The 19,493-nt window shown below is 45.7% G+C and overlaps 1 protein-coding gene across 12 annotated transcripts in view; it reads right to left on the bottom strand.

The window, feature by feature from the left end:
* Positions 1 to 394: 394 nt before the first annotated feature.
* The window catches only part of SEC16B (SEC16 homolog B, endoplasmic reticulum export factor), a 70,445-nt gene continuing 51,346 nt past the window's right edge, over positions 395 to 19,493 (bottom strand). For 8 of the 12 annotated variants that reach the window (XM_070497307.1, XM_070497310.1, XM_070497308.1 and 5 more), the window contains 10 exons: positions 18,253 to 18,366; positions 17,185 to 17,248; positions 15,622 to 15,921; positions 14,660 to 14,727; positions 4,218 to 4,370; positions 3,941 to 4,039; positions 3,464 to 3,572; positions 3,252 to 3,331; positions 2,177 to 2,275; positions 395 to 1,538 (listed from right to left, as the gene is read on the bottom strand). In XM_070497307.1, the coding sequence (XP_070353408.1) occupies positions 1,470 to 1,538; positions 2,177 to 2,275; positions 3,252 to 3,331; positions 3,464 to 3,572; positions 3,941 to 4,039; positions 4,218 to 4,370; positions 14,660 to 14,727; positions 15,622 to 15,921; positions 17,185 to 17,248; positions 18,253 to 18,366 (1,155 nt within the window). In that variant the 3' untranslated portion in view covers positions 395 to 1,469. The remainder of the gene's footprint in view (positions 1,539 to 2,176; positions 2,276 to 3,251; positions 3,332 to 3,463; positions 3,573 to 3,940; positions 4,040 to 4,217; positions 4,371 to 14,659; positions 14,728 to 15,621; positions 15,922 to 17,184; positions 17,249 to 18,252; positions 18,367 to 19,493) is intronic. The other 4 variants (XM_070497313.1, XM_070497306.1, XM_070497315.1 and 1 more) reach the window with 4 other exon arrangements.

The raw sequence follows: 19,493 nt of genomic DNA, 5'->3' as shown, positions 1-19,493 counted from the left end.
ACTGCCACAGTGCCACCACTGGGTGTCAGCATAACATCCCAAGGAGTAGCAGTCTGTTAAGGAAGCCTTTCCTGAGGGCCTTCTCAGTGCAAAATACTTATGCATACATTTCCTAATTTAATCTGAGAGATGAATAAACTCTTTAGAGAACACAATAGGCACGGTTTAGTTAATGGAATGACTAATTTGCATCAGAGGAGCTTTTGTCCATATTTTTTTTAATTGAAAAAACGACATTAGAACAGACTTGCAAGTTAAGAGACCGGTCCCTAGATTCTTCGTTAACAAAGGGCTCTTTCCAGCCATTCGCTCCTTATCACACAATGAAACCATTTCCAGAAAGACTTCAGGACACACTCACTCTGTCCTCTCCCTCTGCAAAAAACCAGCCAGAGACAAGCCTTTGCTATAAAATTATCTGGTTTAATCACCATTGACATCAGAACCGTAGTACATTAGAGTACAAAACCTGTATGTACAATTACACACGCAAAAAAATGTTCTTTGTGAGGAGCAATTTTCAGCAAACCTGACAAACAGCAAGAGTCATTCCTATTTTGGGTTTGAAAGGAGAAATGGAAATTTCCAAGAGGTCTCCCCCCTCCCTCTGGCTCCAGTGACCCTCCGAACATCAATTTGCAAAGGCCTGAGGTAGAAAGGGAGGTATTAACAATATCAGGCACTTATTCCTCCTCTCTTCTGGAAGGAGAGAATTTTTAGGAAACATTTTCCATCTTTATTATACTGATGTTCCATCCATCTGCATCATTAGGTTCAGTAGTTACCATGACGATATGATGCCTACAGCAATCTAACTTGATAGCCAGTTGCCAGAATGTGAAAAAATAGGACCAGCTAAGAAAGTGAGAGAAATATAATTAATCTGAACCACATAAAAAATGTGCACAAAACTGGGACCAAGAGGGAAACTGCTGAAATGTCACTGGAGAGAGAATGATGACAGGATGTGCCAACCAAGTTTCAGGATAAAAACTTTGCTAACTAGAGCCGTGAATCAGTCTATAACTAAGACTGAGGGAGGAGGCAAAGTTCATTTAGAATATTGCTCTAAGCACCTCCCCCCTCAATAATTTCCTGCAGCAGAGCCCAGAGGTGTCATCGTTGATCCCAGCAGTGGTATTCATAGGCTCTGACTTTCCTGAGGATCGGAAGCCACCACCCAAAAGCTGCCGCCATGGCATTCTGCTCACCCCCAGGCTGCTGCTATACTCAGCTTTTCCATCTGATGAAGTACCTTCCGTGGTTCTGAAGCTAATCTTAGGAGACTGGCCTGAGCTGTGTCCTGGGAGACCCTGTCCCTTTGCCTTCTCCATGCCCAGTGGAGGCAATAGGCTAGCACCACCCTCTTGGGGGCCCCAGTATGGCAGAGGGGCTGGGAGGTTAGGAAAGGAGAGCAACATTAAAGTTGTGCCTCAGGGAGACCAGCCTGGGACGGGTGGCCGTTCTCCTCACGGCTGGGTTGGATAGCGGCGCTGAGCTAGGCGATTCGGCCGGTTCAGGCTGGTAGCTGTGGGGAGCTGGAAAACAACAAATGTTGCATCAGATTATTGCCCCAAGCATGACTCCACTGGGGCTGCCTGGCTGCATTGAGCTAGGGCATCCTGAGCGTCTAGAACAGCAGCTGCCTTTGGCTTCCCGTGGTGGTGTGCTAACTATTCACTTTCCCCCAACGCCGTCTTAAATATGGAGAAAGAAGGTGGATCTTATGAAGGGGGAGGCCAAATGATGCATTGGAGCGATCGGTCTGCCCCAGCTCACTGAGAAACAGGGAGTTCCGCTTCTCTCACAGTTTGCAATGATCCCTCCATGCCCAGGACAGAGGGACAATGCAACCACTCCAGTGATACCAACACCAATCATGTCTCTTGAGTCTTGAGACTTATGAAAGGTCAAAAGCAATATTAATCATAGCAACCTTTATGGAGCATCTTCTATGTGCCAGGCCCTTCACACACATGCTCCCATTTAATCCTCACTACTACCCTGTGAGGTAGCAAGCACCAACCCCATTTTACAGATGCAGAAACTGAGACTTAGAGAGGTTAAGTCATTGCTCAAGAACTCACACGGAGGAAGTGATAAACTAGGATTGTAAACCCAGTTCTCCCTAATCTGAAGCCTGTGCCCCTAACCCCCTCCCTCAGGGCTTCCTTACCTGGGGGACCTGAGATGGGTTGTAGAGAGGAACAGCCCCTTTCAAGGCAGGCGAGGGAGGCAGAAGCCCAGGGTTGAAGCAGAGCTCAGAGGAGACACCCTGTGATGGAAAACAATAGAAAGTGCCATCAGTCGCCACTTCCCAGATTCCAGAACGTCAAGGGCTTCCCTGAGCATCAACATTGGCCAAGAGATGCAAGTGGGAAGGGTTTCTTGATACAACTCAGGGTATCTCAAGCAAACGTGGCTCAATGACCAGGGCACCGCTGACCCCGGGGTGTGGGGTGGCATTGCAGAGGCTCAGGTGCTGCTGGAGCACATGAGAAGAAAGAAATTATATTAATAGCATCATAAAAAGTAATATCATATTCATGAAAGGCTTAATATACTGCAAGAGTGCTCTAACCAGACCGCAAGAAATAAAAACGTTTTCCTAACACTCAGCATGAAAACCATACCAGTGTGGACAATTCATTGAGAGTTTATCACAGCCCTTGCTAAGGATGCCAGTGAATCCTGGCCCCTCCTGGCACAGGGAGAGAGGCCATTCTCCAGATTCCACCTAAGGAAGCAGTAATGGGCTAAATCGTGTTCCCCCAAAACTTCCTATGTTGAAATCCTAACCCAGTACCTCAGAATGTATTTGGGGACAGGGTCTTTAAAGAGGTGACTAACGTAAAACGAGGTCATTGGGGTGGGCCCTAATCCAATGTGACTGGTGTCCTTATAAGAAGAGGAGATTAGACACAGACACAGAGGGAAGACCATGTGAAGACTCAGGGAGAAGACGGCCATCTGCAAGCCAAGGAGAGAGGCCTCAGGGGACACCAACCCTGCTGACACCTTGATCTTGGACTTCCGGCCTCAGACTGTGAGGAAATAAATTTCTGTTGTTGAAGCTGCACAGTCTGTGACGTCTTGTCATGGCAGCCCTAGCAGACTAACACAAAAGCTCTCTCCGTGTCCCCCGTGAGTCAGGCCCTCACAGGGTGGCACCTCCAGGCCAGGTTGAAAGTTCAGTCCTGACACACACAGGCATCTGGAGGGGCCCTAGGCTTAGCCTATGGGTTGCTCACCTCAGGCCCAGACAAGCCTCCACTCCCAGTGGCCTCGGCTGTTTCCCCACTGGACGCTGATCCTCGGACCTCACCCTCACCTAGAAAGCAATGGGTCAGACCTGTTTCCACTGCTCAGGACTAAAGACTCCCTACTCCCAGAAGGTACCCTCCACCCCCAGGGAGCACAGAGAGGACCACAGACAGCCCAGAGGACATGGGATTGGCGGTACCTGTGCCCCTGGAGAAGGCGCTGGTGCCCGGCAGAGACTGGGGCCCTGGGAGAGGTGTCAATGAGAGGCCCGGGCTAGCCTGGGGAGGAGAAGATGCTCTGGGGGTCTCCTACTTAGTGAAGAAAGAAAGGCAGCACTGGAGGTTAACAAAGTCACGTCGTCCTGCTTGGATTCCTGCAGCGCACACAACGGTGGCCTCCCCTCACAGCCTGCTGCTGGGTCCTCTCCCCAAAACTCCACTTTCATCGTGCCACTTCTCTGCTCAACAATCCAAACTACTGCCAGCCCTGTAAAGTCAATATTCCTCATCCTAACTTGTAAGGCCTTTCGTCATCTGCCTTTCCCCTCACAGGACAAATTTATTTCCCACAATCTCCCATCATAGAGTCTATGCCAGCTCTGGGCGCCCCGAGTGCTGAGGACACTTCCTCTGAAGGCCCACAGGGGAGGAGGCTTCCCATCCCCCAGCGAGGCTACCTCCGAGTCGGGACTGTCAGATGAGTCTTCGTCTCCAGAGGGGGACACGACGCTGGTGGGCTTTGAGCGAAACCAGCTGAACCAGCCAAACCCTGAGCTCTGGAAGGGAAGGGGAAGTTTCATGGCCCACAGGTTTGCTTCTCCCCCTAAATACGAGACTAACCCCCCCAACATGATGGTGGTGAGACAGCGGGGGGACACAACCAAAGCCCAGGTTCCCACGTCTGCTCCACCCTTTGGGAGGGAAATGAAGGGAGGAGAAGAGCAAGTCCCCCACCTTCGTGTTCCCTTTCACGTCTCCTGGCTTTTCGCTGTGTGCAGTATTTTGGGAAGATTTTTTATCTGCCTCATTGGAGGACTCCTCCTCATCCTCCTGGAATGAAATGGTGGAACTCTCGGAAATATTTCGTGCTCTGGGAATCAGTGGTGCCTGGAATTAAAGAAAATAAGAACTAACGTTTGTGTGACACTTGACAGGCTCCAAAGGCGCATTTCTGTGTACTCCCTCGCCTGACCTGCTCAATAAATCGGGGGAATTGTCTTACAGGATCATATTTTACTGATGACGGAGCAGGGCTTAGCCATGAGAGATGATCTGCTGACGGTCTCAGCACAGGGCCAGAGCCCAAACCCAGCCCTCATATTATCCCTAATCCTATGGGGTTTTGTTCGCTGTGCTACCTCCCCAGAAACAAGGTTTCCAGAACCACACCAAGGCCTGGAGCAGGGGGTGTGGAACTGCTAGGGATGAAGAGAGCCAGGAAACACTCCACAGGGACCCATGAACCCAAGCAGAGAATGCACCAACCACTGGACCTGACTCATCCGAGAGCTCACTTCCTAACAGACCCACTCCGGATCAACTGTGAATAAATGCACCAGAGGGGAGTACAGTGTGCCCACATCCCTTTATATTAACTTTTTTATTGTGGTAAAATATACATAGCATAAAGTTTACCAATTTAACCATTTTGAAGTGTACAATTCAGTGGCCTTGGTATATTCACAATGTTGTACAATCCATTCCCAGAACTTGTCATCAACCTCAACAGAAACTCTATTCCCATTAAACACCAACTCCGTATTTCCCCTCCCCCAGCCCTAGTCACCTCTACTCTTTTGTCTCTATAAATTTGCCGATTCTAGGTACCGCGTATAAGTGGAATCATACTATATTTGCCCTTTTGTGTTGTATTTACATTTCCCACTCTCAAAAAAAGGGTAATTGGGGGGCCGGCCCTGTGGCCAAGTGGTTAAGTTCACGCACTCCGCTGCGGCGGCCCAGGGTTCAGATCCTGGGCGCGGACATGGCACTGCTCATCAGGTCACGTTGAGGCGGCGTCCCACATGCCACAACTAGAAGGACCCACAACTAAGATATACAACTATGTATGGGGGGGGGGGGGGTTGGGGGAGATAAAGCAGAAAAAAAAAACATTGGCAACGGTTGTTAGCTCAGGTGCCAATCTTTAAAAAAAAAGGGGGGGTAATTGGTACAACCTTTGGAAAACACTTCGGCAAATATAGAAAAAGCTTTCGTTTTTATTCTGAGCAGAGAATTTCCTACGTACAAGCACTGTCCTAAGTGCTTTCTCTATAGTGACTCATCTAACCTTACAACTGTCCTGTGAGGTCAGTACCATTATTATCATCTCATTTTACGTATGATAAAACTAGGGCACAGAAAGGTTAGGGATCCTGTTGAAGGTCACACAGCTAGTAAATGGCAGAGCAAGGATTCAAACCTAAGCAGTCTGGCTCTCCTTCTAAGAATTTCTCCTAATGGAAAAATTCAAGAAATAGACAAGGGTTTATATGCTAGGATTCCATCACTGTGTTTTATATGAAAGAAAGGAAGGAAGGAACAGGTAGATAGAGAGAAAGAGGAGGGAAGAAAGAAAAGGAAACGAAAAGCAACGCACTTGAAAGGTTTAACAATGTGAGAATGAGGAACTAGCATCAGAGCTCCGCATGTGGGAATGAGAATGAAAACCTGAGCTCCTCAGCAGGTCCCACCACGCCCTCGGTGGGTGGTCTTGCCTCTCCCCACCTCTCTGGCCTGGCTTCCTAGGGCTCCCCGCTGTGGCTTCCCACTTCTCGGTGCACTGAGTCCCTTGCTCTTCTTTGATGGCACCAGGTCAGTCCCATTTCAGAGCCTTTGTTCTTGCTGTTCCCTCTGCCTGAACACTTGTTCCTACACACTCACCTGGCTCATGTCCACGGCCCAGCCTGACCTAGCTGGAGGCGTCCTCCCAGACGCCTCCCCCCGGACGCCTCCCCCAGCCACCCCATCTAGGTAAACCCCCAGGCGTCAGCTGTTCACTTGCTGTCACCACCACTAAGTGGAGCACCAGGAGGGTGGACTCTGTCTGGTTCCTGTGTGTCCCCAGCACCTGTAACAGGGCCAGGCACACCGAGGAACTCAGCATGTGTGGACAAATGAATGAGCGGATGGCAATGCGTTCATACAATAGATTGTATCATTCCAACCTTAAAAATCATATTTATGAATGACATAGAAATCTCAGTATATAGTATTAAATAACAAATAGGAAATAAAGCTTCCACATAAACATGTTCTTAACAATTTAAAAACATGTGTAGAGGAATTTAAGTCAAGAGGGCAGCGTGGGCAGACTCTGAACTCACCTCCTCCCACAGACACAACAAATTTACAACTACTCTTGGAAGAATTACCCCTGAGAGAACAGAAAACTGGATGAAAAAACCCCCACAACAAGGGACAGTGCTGACTGAGGTGGAAGAGGCAGAAATTCCCTTCTGGAGAGAAACAAAGTCCCCTTTGAGCTGCGGCACCTCACAGCCAGCAGGGAGCAATCCCAAGGTACACGATGGGGGGTGGGATGTGAGCCGGGGAACATCACCACAATAAGCAGCTTTTGGACTCAGCACAACCGAGATAAGGGTCACAATATCTGGCTTTTCTGGCTATTAACTACAATAGAGAGTACTCCTAGAAAATCTATCGGACATACGAGGGGAAAAGCCAGTTCTTAAAGGGCCCATGGATAAATTCACCAGTTTCAGAAAGCAACCTAAAATCACAAGAAAGGTTCACAGTCCTTTGGTGAAAAGAAACTCACTTGACAGGCTCTGGAGGCATCACGGTGAGAGGTGGGACCTCCCCAGGGTCTGAGACATTGGTGGCAGCCATTATTGTGAGCTAGTACAGGCATGCTGACACAGATGCTGGAAGATGCCATTGGAGTTCTTCCCCTGGTCTGTTAGCCCAGGGGTCTGCCCCATCCACTAGAACACCAATTTAATCCAGCTCAGACAAGGCAGGCAGCCCACCCTTAGGATGGCCCCGCCTAACAGCAAGCCCTCAGGCAACTTGTGGGCCCACATAGGCTGGATGCCTGGATCCTCTGCAGCCAGGTGAGTGGGTCTGCCTCTGTTGGCAGGGCATGCAGAAGGAGCCAGTCTGTGTTGGTGGAGTGTGTGGGGCTTCTGCAGTGGGTCAACTGGGTCTGCTTCAGTGGGTCGGGGCACACGCAAGGGACAGGACCGGGTTGATAGGGTGTCTGGCCCTGTGGGCAGTGGGGCTTATCAGCTGCAGCAGACTTGTGCTTCTCAAACAGCCATATAGCAGATCAGCCCGACCTTCCAAAGCCTGAAACAATGGGGTGCTCCCATGCTTGAGGTTGGCCCCACTCAGCTTCATCCTGAGAGAGCTGACAACAGCCTTGCAGGCCAGAGGCCTGCAGCAATTGTAAGCCCTTGAGCCTTGCACCCAGTCCCCCTGGGGCCTACTGACTTAACAGAAAAACTGCAACAGGAAAGTGCTATTAGACCTTGCAGTCAACTGTGCTGGGGCTTCCCACACACAATGAAGTGTTTGAAGGGTCCACAGCAGCCACATGCAACTGAGCATTACAACCAGCTGGCCAGGGGGACAGCCCAGCCTCCCCAGGCACCTACAGCAAGAGCAACTCTGCCAAAACAGAAGGACACACATAGCCGACACAGGGACACTCCTGGAACATTTGGAACTGGTGATGAGAGGGAAGTGCACTGTTGGGCCTCAGAAGGCATCTCTTACATAAGGCCACCTCTCCAAGATTGGGAGATATAGCTGACATACCTAACACAGAGATATAAGCACAGAGAAAGAGGCAAAATGGGGAGGCAAAGGAGTACATTCCAAGTAAAGGAACAGGACAAAACTCCAGAAAAAGAACTAAATGAAACAGAAATAAACAATCTACCTGACAAAGTGTTCAAACAAAAAGTCATAAGCTGCTCACTGATCTTGGGAGAAGGATGGATGAACACAGTGAGAACTTCAACAAAGAATCAGAAAATATAAAAAAAGAACCAATCAGAAATGAAGAATACAATAATGGAAATGAAAAATTCACTAGAGGGACTCAATAGCAGAGTAGATGATACAGAAGAACGGATCAGCAAGCTGGATGAAAGACTAGAGGAAGTCACCCAAGCTGAACAGATAAAAGAAAAAATTAAAAAGAACAGACAGTCTAAGGGATCTCTGGGACAAATCAAGGGCACTAAAATTCGTATTACAGGTGTCCCAGAAGAAGAGGGAGACAAAGGGGCAGAAATCTATTTAATAAAAAACAGCTGAAAACTTTCCTAACCTACAGAAGGAAGCAGACTTCCAGGTACAGGAAGCACAGAACGCACCAAACAGGATAAACCCAAAGAGGCACACACCAAGACACATTATAAATAAAATGTCAAGAATTAAAGATAAAGGTGCCAGCCCCACGGCCGAGCGGTAAAGTTCATGTGCTCCACATCAGCAGCCTGGGGTTTCACCAGTTCAAATCCTGGGCGCAGTCATGGCACCGCTCATCAGGCCACGCTGAGGCAGCATCCCACATGCCACAACTAGAAGGACCCACAACTAAAAATACACAACTATGTACCAGGGGGCTTTGGGGAGAAAAAAGAAAAGAATTAAAAATCTTAAAAAGAAATTAAAGATAAAGAGAGAATCCTAAAAGCTGCAAGAGAAAGGCAACAAGTTACATACAAAAGAAATTCTATAAGGCTATCAGCTGACTTATCAGCAGAAAACTTACAAGCTAGAAGGAAGTGGCACAGTATATTTAAAGTATTGAACAGAAAAAAACCTATAGCCAAGAATACTTTACCTGGCAAGGTTATCATTCATAATGGAAGGAGAAATAAAGTGTTTCCCAGATAAGCAAAAACTGAAGGAGTTTATCACCAAGAAACCAGCCTTACAAGAAATGCTGAAGGGACTTATTCAAGTGGAAAAGAGAAGACCACAAATTGGAATAAGAAAATTATGACCAAAAAAAGGCAATAAAATCACTGGTAAAGGCAAATATACAGTAAAGGAAGGAGATCAACCACCTATGAAGCTAACATGAAGGTCAAAAGACAAAAGTACTAAAATTATCTATTTCCATGATAAGAGGGTAACAGAGACACATGAACAGAAAAGGAGGATAGACATGATGTCAAAAATAAAATGTGGGAGGAAGGGAGTAAAAGCGTAGAGATTTTAGCAAGAGGTCAAACTAAAGAGACCATCAACTTCACAAAGATTGCTATATACGTAGGTTATTATACATGAACTTCATGTAAATCACAAGCCACAAACCTATAATAAATACACAAAAAATTAAGAGAAAGGAATCCAAACATAATACTAAAGAAGGCCATCAAACCACAAGGGAAGAGAGAAAGAGAAGAAGAAAGGAACAGCGAAGAACTACTAAACACCCGGAAAAAAAGTAACAAAATGGCAATAAGTACATTCTTCTCAACAGCTACTTTAAATGTCAATGGACTTGGGGCTGGCCCCGTGGCCGAGTGGTTAAGTTCACGCGCTCCGCTGCAGACGGCCCAGTGTTTCGTTGGTTCGAATCCTGGGCGCGGACATGGCACTGCTCATCAAACCACGCTGAGGCAGCGTCCCACATGCCACAACTAGAAGGACCCACAACGAAGAATATACAACTATGTACCGGGGGGCTTTGGGGAGAAAAAGGAAAAAAAAAAATTAAAAAAAAATATCTTAAAAAAAAAAAATGTCAATGGACTAAATGCTCCAATCAAAAGACATAGGGTGGCCAACTGAATTAAAAAACAAGACCCACATATATGCGGCATACAAGAGACACACTTCAGACCTAAAGACACTCACAAACTGAAAGTGAAAGGATGGAAAAAGATACTCCATGCAAATGGCAATGAAAAGAAAGCTGGGGTAGCAATACTTACATCAGACAAAATAGATTTTAAAACAAAAACTGTAATGAGACAAGGAAGGACACTACATAATGATAAAGGGAACAGTCCAACAAGAGGATATAACACTTGTTAAGTATCTATGCACCCAACATAGGAGCACGTAAATATAAAGCAACTATTAACGGACATAAAAGGAGAAATAGATAGCAACACAATAATAGGGGAGTTTAACACTCCACTTACACCAATGGATAGATCATCCAAACAGAAGATCAATAAGGAAAGATTGGCCTTAAATGACACATTAGACCAGATGGGCTTAATAGATATACACATTCCATCCAAAAACTGTAAAATACACATTCTTTTCAAATGCACATGGAACATTCTCCGATAGATCACATACTGGAAGAAAATCACCACAAATATGTGGAGATTAAACAAAATGCTACTGAACAATGATTGGGTCAATGAAGAAATCAAATGAGAAATCAAAAAATACTTGGAGACAAACGAAAATGAAAATGTGACATGGCAAAATTTATGGGATATAGCAAAAGCAGTTCTAAGAGCAAAATTTACAGCAATACAGGCCTACCTCAACAAACAAGACAAATCTCAAATAAACAATCTAACAGTGCACCTAAAGGAACTGGAAAAATAAGAACAAAGCCCAAAATTAGTAGAAGGAAGGAAATAATAAAAGTCAGAGCAGAAATAAATGAAATAGAGACCAAAAAAAAAAAAAAAAACCCAGGAAAAAATCAATGAAACTAGGAGCTGGTTCTTTGAAAAGATAAACAAAATTGACAAACCTTTAGCTAGACTCACCAAGAAAAAAAGGGAGAAGGCTCAAATAAAATCAGAAATGAAAGAGGAAAAATTGCAACAGACACCACAGAAACACAAAAGATTATAAGAATACTACAAAAAGCTATATGCCAACAAATTGGATAATCTAGAAGAAATAGATAAATTCTTAGAATCATACAATCTTTCAAAACTGAATCAAGAAGTAATAGAGAATTTGAATAGATCAATCACCTGCAAGGAGATCAAAACAGTAATCAAAAACCTCCCCAAAAATAAAAGTCCAAGACCAGATGGCTTCTCTGGTGAATTCTACCAAACACCCAAAGAAGACAATATCTATCCTTCTTGAATTCTTCCAAAAAACTGAATAGGAGGGAAAGCTTCCTAACTCACTCTACAAAGTCAACACTACCCTGATACCAAAACCAGCCAAGGACAACACAAGAAAATTACAGGCCAATATCACTGATAAACATCGATGCAAAAATGCTCAACAAAATAGTAACAAATCGAATACAACAATACATTAAAAGATCATACGCCATGATCAAGTGGGATTTATTCCAGCGAGGGTTCAACATCCACAAATCAATCAATGTGATACCCCATTAACAAAATGAAGAATAAAAACCACCTGATCATCTCAATAGATGCAGAGACATTTGACAAGATACAGCATCCATTTATGATAAAAACTCTGAATAAAATGGGGATAGAAGGAAAGTAACACAACATAAAGGCCATATGTGACAAACCCACAGCTAATATCATTCTCAATGGAGAAAAACTGAAAGCTATCCCTCTAAGAACAGGAACCAGACAAGGCTGCCCACTGTCACCACTCTTATTTAACATAGTATTGGAAGTCCCAGCCAGAGCGATCTGGCAAGAAAAAGAAATAAAAGGGACGAAAATTGGAAAGGGAGAAGTAAAACTGTCACTGTTTGCAGAAATGATTTTATATATAGAAAACTCTAAAGAATTCCAACAGAAAACATTTAGAAATAATAAAAGAATATGGTAAAGCTGCAGGATACAAAATCAACGTACAAAAATCAGTTGCATTTCTATGCACTAACAATGAAGTAGCAGAAATAGAAATTAAGAATACAATCCCATTTACAATTGTAACAAAAAGAATAAAATACCTAGGAATAAACTTAACCAAGGAGATGAAATACCTGTACACTGAAAACTATAAAACATTGACAAAAGATATTGAAGAATACACAAAGAAATGGAAAGATATTCCATTCTCTTGGATTGGAAGAGTTAACATAGTTAAAATGTCCATACTTCCTAAAGCAACCTACAGATTCAATGCAATCCCTATCAAAGTTCCAACAACATTCTTCACAGAAATAGAACAAAGAATCCTAAAATTTTTATGGAACAACAAAAGACCCTGAAGCCAAAGCAACCCTGAGGAAAAAAGAACAAAGTTGGAGTTATCACACTCTCTGATTTCAAAATATACTACAAAGCTACAGCAATCAAAACAGCATGGTACTGGCCCAAAAACAAACACACAAATCAATGAAACAGAATCAAGAGCCCAGAAATAAACCCACACATCTATGGACAGCTACTTTTCAACAAGGGACCCAAGAACATACAATGCAGAAAGGAAAGTCTCTTCAATAAATGATGTTGGGAAAACTGGACAGCCACATACAAAAGAATGAAAGTAGACCATTATCTTCCACCATACACAAAAATTAACTCAAAATGGATTAAAGACTTGAATGTAAGACCCAAAACCATGAAACCTCTAAAAGAAAACATCAGCAGTACACTATTTGACATCAGTCTTAGCAGCATATTTTCAAGTACCATGTCTGACTGGGCAAGAGAAACAATAGAAAAAATAATCAAATGGGACTACAGCAAACTAAAAAGTTTCTATACAGCAAAGGAAACCATCAACAAAATGAAAAGACAATCTAACAACTGGGAGAAGATATTCGCAAACCAAATATCTGATAAGGGCTTAATATCCAAAATATATAAAGAACTCATACATCTCCACAACAACAAAACTAACAACTCAATTTAAAAATGGGCAAAAGAGCTGAACAGACATTTCCAAAGAAGAGATATGGATGGCCAACAGGCACATGAAAAGATGCTCAACATCATTAGCTATCAGGGAAATGCAAATCAAAACTACAATGAGATATCACGTAACACCTATCAGAATGGCTATAATTAACAAGACAGGAAATAACAAGTGTTGGAGAGGATGCAGATAGAAGGGAACTCTCATACACTGCTGGTGGGAGTGCAACCTGGTGCAGCCACTATGGAAAACAGTATGGAGATTCCTCAAAAAATGAAGAATAGAACTACCATACAATCCAGCTATCCCACTGCTGGGTATTTATCCAAAGAACATGAGAACAAGAATGCATAAAGATCCTATGTTCATCACAGCATTATTCACAATAGCCAAGACTTGGAAGCAACCTAGCTGCCCATCAAGGGATGAATGGATAAGGAAGATGTGGTATATATACACAATGGAATACTACTCAGCCATAAAAAAGATGAAATCTGACCATTTGTCACAACATGGATGGACCTTGAAGGTAATATGCTAAGCAAAAATCAGTCAGATGGAGAAAGTCAAATATCATATGATCTCACTCATAAGTAGAAGATAAAACCTACAACAAACAATCACACAGAGACAGAGATTGGATTGGCGGTTACCTGAGGGGAAGGGGGAGGGAGGGGGGTGAATGGGGTAATTAGGCACATGTGTGTGGTGATGGATGGTAATTAGTCTTTGGGTGGTAAACATGATGTAATCTACACAGAAATCGAAATATAATGATGTACACCCAAAATTTATATAATGTTATAAACTAATGTCACCACAATAAAAAAAAACACGTGCATATATACATTTACACATACATACATATACATGGGAAAGATGTTGGAAGGAAATAACCAAAATATTTGACTGTGGGATTATGAAAGATGTTTGAGTCCTTTATAGGATGCTTTTTCTTTATTTTTCAAGTTTTCTATAACAATAATATACTACTTTTTCAGTCAGAAAAAAATTGTAAAGCATAAAAGTTTTTTATGGCCTGTAGCCCGGTTACTACTTGAGAAAGTTACATGAAATCACCCTCCAGCCAGGCAAAGCTGAAGAACTTCTTAAATTTGGGACCAGCACTGCCCATTGTTGGGGGAAGAAGGGCATTCATTCAACAGCTGAATAGAATGATTGATTAGACACGGTCACTTCCAAGACCTTACAGCCTAACTCAGGAGCAAAGACACAGCTACTGTAGATCTTTCTTTGAAATAAAGCAAGGTAAAGATTAAAATGAAGAAAGAAATACCAGGAATTTTCCATGATGGGGCAGGGCATGGCGAGGGTTTGAGCATGGGGAGGGTTTGGTGCAACAGCAATAAGGTGTCAGAGGGGGCAGATCTGTGAGGCCAAAACTAAGCCCAGCCCTGCCGTCCCCACAGACACAGGTGGGTGAGACTGAACATAAACACACAGCCTCCTGCCCGCCTCTCAGGATGCCGTGTAGAAAGAAACAGGAGGGACAGGGCGCAATGTGGAAGACAGAGCTGGTGCAAGGCCCAGGAAGGAGTCTGCGTGTGGCTAAGAAAGCAGGGCGTCTGGAAAAAACCTGAAGCTTCGGGTGGGCATCCTAAGCTTTGTCCTCTCACCTGTGGTTTGGAAATGCCCTTTTGATCATGAGGCTGCTGGAAGGTTTCTTGAGACACTGTGTTCTCTCCTGTGGCACAAAACACAAACAAAAATAGTGATTTGAAGTTGTGCTTTCTCCATCCATCATGAAGAAGGGTGATGGGGACACTGTCAGCTTTCCTAACTGCAAAGCAGCTGGAGCTCTGAGCCCAAAACCCCAAGCAGATCACAGTAAACATGAAGTCCACGTGCATGGCCCTCTCAATTCTAGCCGCCCCCCGGACATGCTGGTCACCCAACCTCTACCCTGAACACCAAGGTCGTTCCCTGGGAATCATGGAAATCAGAGCCACATCGTGCTACATCACAGGGATCCTCCCCCACCCTCCCACCCAGCAGCCAACTGAGTCTCCCCTCTTGGACAGGACCCTCTCTTAGAAGGTCCTTATCCTCCTCCTTGGTTTCCAGCACTTTCCTGGCATCACTCAGCCTTGCTCACCCCACTTAGCCCCTGCTGTCCAAGGCCTGATGGGCCTGAAGAAACAGGACAGGACAAAAGCACGGGCCTTGCCTGGCAGTCCCTGCCAGTGAGCTCTTGGATGCAGGGTGACTTCAGAAGGAGGACACAGCCTCAACTGCAGCCTGAGGGGCAGGTGGCATTTTCTTGGCTTCTCCACTCTGTAGCCTCTTCTCCTAGGAACCATGTGATCCCGGGGAAGGGTGGAAGTGGCGGCCGTTGGCTTTGCTATGCTTGTCCCAGTAGAGGCAGATGGGAACGGAGAGCGCAGTCTCCCTCAGATGCATGCAGAGTGCCAGCGGCCGGCTGACACACCATGGGCTCTCAGTCATCTGCATACCCACTGTTCAGGTCTCACCAGCTCCAACCCCACCTCCTCCCCTGGGTCTCTGCACCTTCCTTATCTGCGTCCTCCCCTCAAGACTCCTCTCTCTCAAGGCTTTCAGCCTCGCTGGCAGGTCTTACCAGAGGGTAGGTGTATCTGCTGGGTTTCCTCCCAGGACCTTCTTCCAGGAGTCCCTGTCACTGCCTCACTGCCACCATGTCCTGGCAGATGGGTCTCGAGAACTGAGTACAGAGGCACTGGGACTGCCATCTGCCCAGAACCTCCTCCTGCTGGATAGGAGCTGGGCTGGAGGGGAAAGTGCAGCTGTGGGCTGGACCAGGCTGGGCCCGTCTGCTCCGGTGTTGGCCCCAGGGCCGAGCAGTCCCCAAGGGCTTCTGAGTGGCCTTGAAGTCCCGAAAGATCCTGGTAGAAAGTGTTTTCTAAGGACACAGGGCAAAGAAGAAGTGAGACCAGAAAGGTGGCCTTTGCATGGACAGGAGCATTCCTGCCTGTGTCCTCTTTGGAAAGTAACCACAAGGACAGGCCGCTTAATGTGGCTGCCATTACTCTGATGGCAAGTACCACACAGCAGTGACTGTAACACCTCGCTGCTTATTACTGGGAGTTGACAAAATCGCTCCCCTCACTGCCTTGTATGATCTCTGAGCCTTAAACCAGGGGGTTGGGAAGGCAGAAATTACCATCTCATTTAACTCCACACTTTTTTATTTTTGGATACACTTTCTCCTTTAAGGATATCCTAATGGACTTAGATATTTGAAACTTAGTAAGCTTCCAGTTAAAACTCAAATCAGACTGCAGAAGTGATGATTTTGCTTTCAAAGGATCAGAGCGTCGGCCCTGGAAGGGACCTTGGTGATATTCATTCTGGCTCTGCCATTTTGCTGATGAGGCGGACTAATGTGTGGACGTGTTCAATGATTGCCCCAAGGTCACGGGAATGGTGTCAGCAGCCAACCCACCTGCTCAGATGAGTGACAGGAGACACTGCTGCTTCCTAGCAGAAGCAGCCATTCAGAGACACCCAGCATGGCTCTCCTCCAGCCCTTCACCTGCACAGATTCTGAGACAGAGCAGCAAAGCCAAGGAACACAAACCAAGGCCTGCCCTCGCTCATTACCGAAGGAAGTGCTAAAGGCTGGGAAATGACTGCAAGTAAAGAAATGAGGCCGTCCTGACGTCACCATGGAGTGTACTTTGGGAAAAGGGCACGGAATTAATTGGGGTAACAATGTCTGCCCAACGCCACGCTCAGAGGCATCCTGAGGGGAAAGGAAGGATGTGTTGAAAACACTTCGAAACATATTTCACATTTATATGGAAATTGATAGCTCAAACATCTTAAGAGCTTCTAGGTCCCCAACACTAACATGAAATACAGATAATCCACCATCTCTGGCCTCAAGAAATGTATTCAGCTGGGGAGAAGGTGAAACAATTAGATAACAACATGATGCAACAAGTATTAAAACCTGAATGTGAAACAGAAACTAATAAACAGGAAGTTACAAGTGTCAGGATGCCTGTGGCCCCTGGAGCTGTGTGGAGAAGATGCCTGGACCAAGGGTCAGACTGACACACGCATGGAAGGCATTCTGGGAAGGGAAGGGCGTGTACATTATCTCATATAATCAGATCCTGAGAGTCAGCCATTTACACACTGAGTTCGTCAGTTTGGGTACCTGTTGTTCCTGTGGCTCCCAAAGTAGCTGAGTGAGCAGAACAAGGATCCCCAGCATCTCCTGGCTATTTAAAATAAAGTACAATCCTTTTAAGCAACACAGAGAAAAACAAGAACAGGGAACAGTGGTTTAAAAATTAAACCAAAAAGAAACTGGGAGGGTCATGGGAGCGGGGCTCAGCCCTCCTGTCCCTCGGGTCTGCTCAGAACAGGCAGGGACCAGGAGACCAGGGCCATCCATCGTCTCCCAGGGGAAGGGGCAAGTGGAAGGAACCAAAGTGTGGGCCCCAGAGCGTGCAGTGCATGGAGGGAGTAAGGGCCGTGCATGTGTGCCTTTAAAAATTCCCCCGTGCTCGGGGCTGGCCCCGTGGCCGAGTGGTTAAGTTCGCGCGCTCCGCTGCAGGCGGCCCAGTGTTTCATTGGTTCGAATCCTGGGCGTGGACATGGCACTGCTCGTCAGACCACGCTGAGGCAGTGTCCCACATGCCACAACTAGAAGGACCCACAGCGAAGAATGTACAACTATGTACTGGGGGGCTTTGGGGAGAAAAAGGAAAAAAAAATAAAATAATAAAATCTTTAAAAAAAAAAAAAAAATTCCCCCGTGCTCTCTTCAGAGAAGTGGGAGAAAGAAAACGGAGGAGGCCTGTCCCAATTACCGTTGCAATTACTACCAGCAGCTTTTGCAATTGTCAGAACAAAAAGGAAAGGCCCGGAAGTCTTTTAGGCAATTGCCCTACATTACATGAAAGTGACACGGGTCCACTGTGATCCACTGTTCCTAACAGAGAGATGGAAGCTTTGATGGTCATAAAAAGTATTTTCTGGGACCACAGAGAGTGTGGCAAGGGTGAATTGGAAGAGGGCCCCACTGTCTCACAAGCAAACACAGGAGAGAGGCGGCAGCCAAGAAGCTGAGTGCCACCCCTTCCTGGGTCAGACTGAGCCTCCTGGGTGACGGAGGACCCCACGATGCTCCATGGGGTCAGTGCCTGCCTCCTCTGTGTCTAGAGGAGCCAAGAGGAAAACAAGCGGCCCACCCCACTGACCTGACTCCAATCCCACTCACCTCCAGCTCCTTGAGCCGCCTCCGAAGGTGCACTAGCCAGTCTGGCTCCAAGTCCGTGCTTCCACGATGTCGCTCCAGAACCAGAGGATCTGACAGCTTCAATTTCTCTGCTAGCTGTGCCAGGTTTCCAGGCGGGTCAGGGACAGACAGTAAAGGGTGGGGGTCAGGGGAGAGAGAAGTGAGAGAAATGCAAAGACCACGGGGAAAGAGGCAAGAAGGGAAAAGAAGAAAGAGCGCCTCAACTCACTTGTGAATTAGATTATAAAGAATAATTAAGAGGGAGCAAATTCAGCAGATATCTTCCCCAAATTGCACCATAAACAATTAACCCATCTTGGTGTTAGATACTAAATAAAATACGAGGAGAAACTGTGACTCGGCTTTATGTTTCTGCAAACGTGTCTGCCCTGTAGCAGCACTTCTCAAACTTCAGTGCACAGAGGAACCCCCTGGGACCTTGTTAAATGCAAATGCAGATTCCAGAAATCTAGGTGAGGCCTGAGAGTCTGCATTTCTAACAAGCTCCCCCGTGACGCCCATGCTGCTGGTCCAGGGACTACTCTGTGTTGCAAGACTCAATTCCATCATGAAGTCCCCTACTCCTCCAGTCTGGGTCCCTCAGCTCCCTACAACCATCATCCTGTTGGCCAAAATTTCTGGGTAAGGGGGCTCAGCACCATGGCTTTCACTGGTTACAGCATCCAATACTTGGGCCTCACCTAAAGGAAAGCAAAAAATGATGGTAGGCTGCCTTTTCACTCTCCAGCGAATAGATTTTTCTTCAATTAAGTGGAATAACTATTTGCCTGATTGTTTTCTTCCCCGGGAACTAAAAGTTGATCTGTTTTTGTTTTCTTTTTTAAATGTATCCCACATGTGATAAAATATTCCATGCATTTAAAAGCATTTTAATAAGGATCATTTCCTGTTTTAATCACTAAAATATACTTTCTAAGCCCAGCGCTTATAATTAGAATGGTTCACTAGAAATGCAGTTTGACTGTACCAGAAAAGCAGATGCAAGAAGGAATTTCTTGCGTAGCACACGCCTGGTTTCCAGGCCCCCAGTCGCGCCACCCCTCACCCACAGCATCCTTCTTTGTGCAGTGTCAGGCCTCTGCTTATCACATCTGGGCATGCATACGTGGTCAAAGACAGCCACGGGCTCCAATTTTACAGCACGTTCAAAGAAGATGAAATGTGGAGTCTAAGCTGCTTTGCTTAGCTTTCTCTGAAGACTG

The sequence above is a fragment of the Equus asinus genome, chromosome 25 (genome assembly GCF_041296235.1).
Source record: "Equus asinus isolate D_3611 breed Donkey chromosome 25, EquAss-T2T_v2, whole genome shotgun sequence".
Classification (NCBI taxonomy): Eukaryota; Metazoa; Chordata; class Mammalia; order Perissodactyla; family Equidae; genus Equus; species Equus asinus.
Note: the sequence above shows the minus strand (reverse complement) of the source record. Positions and strands in the feature narration are given on the sequence as shown.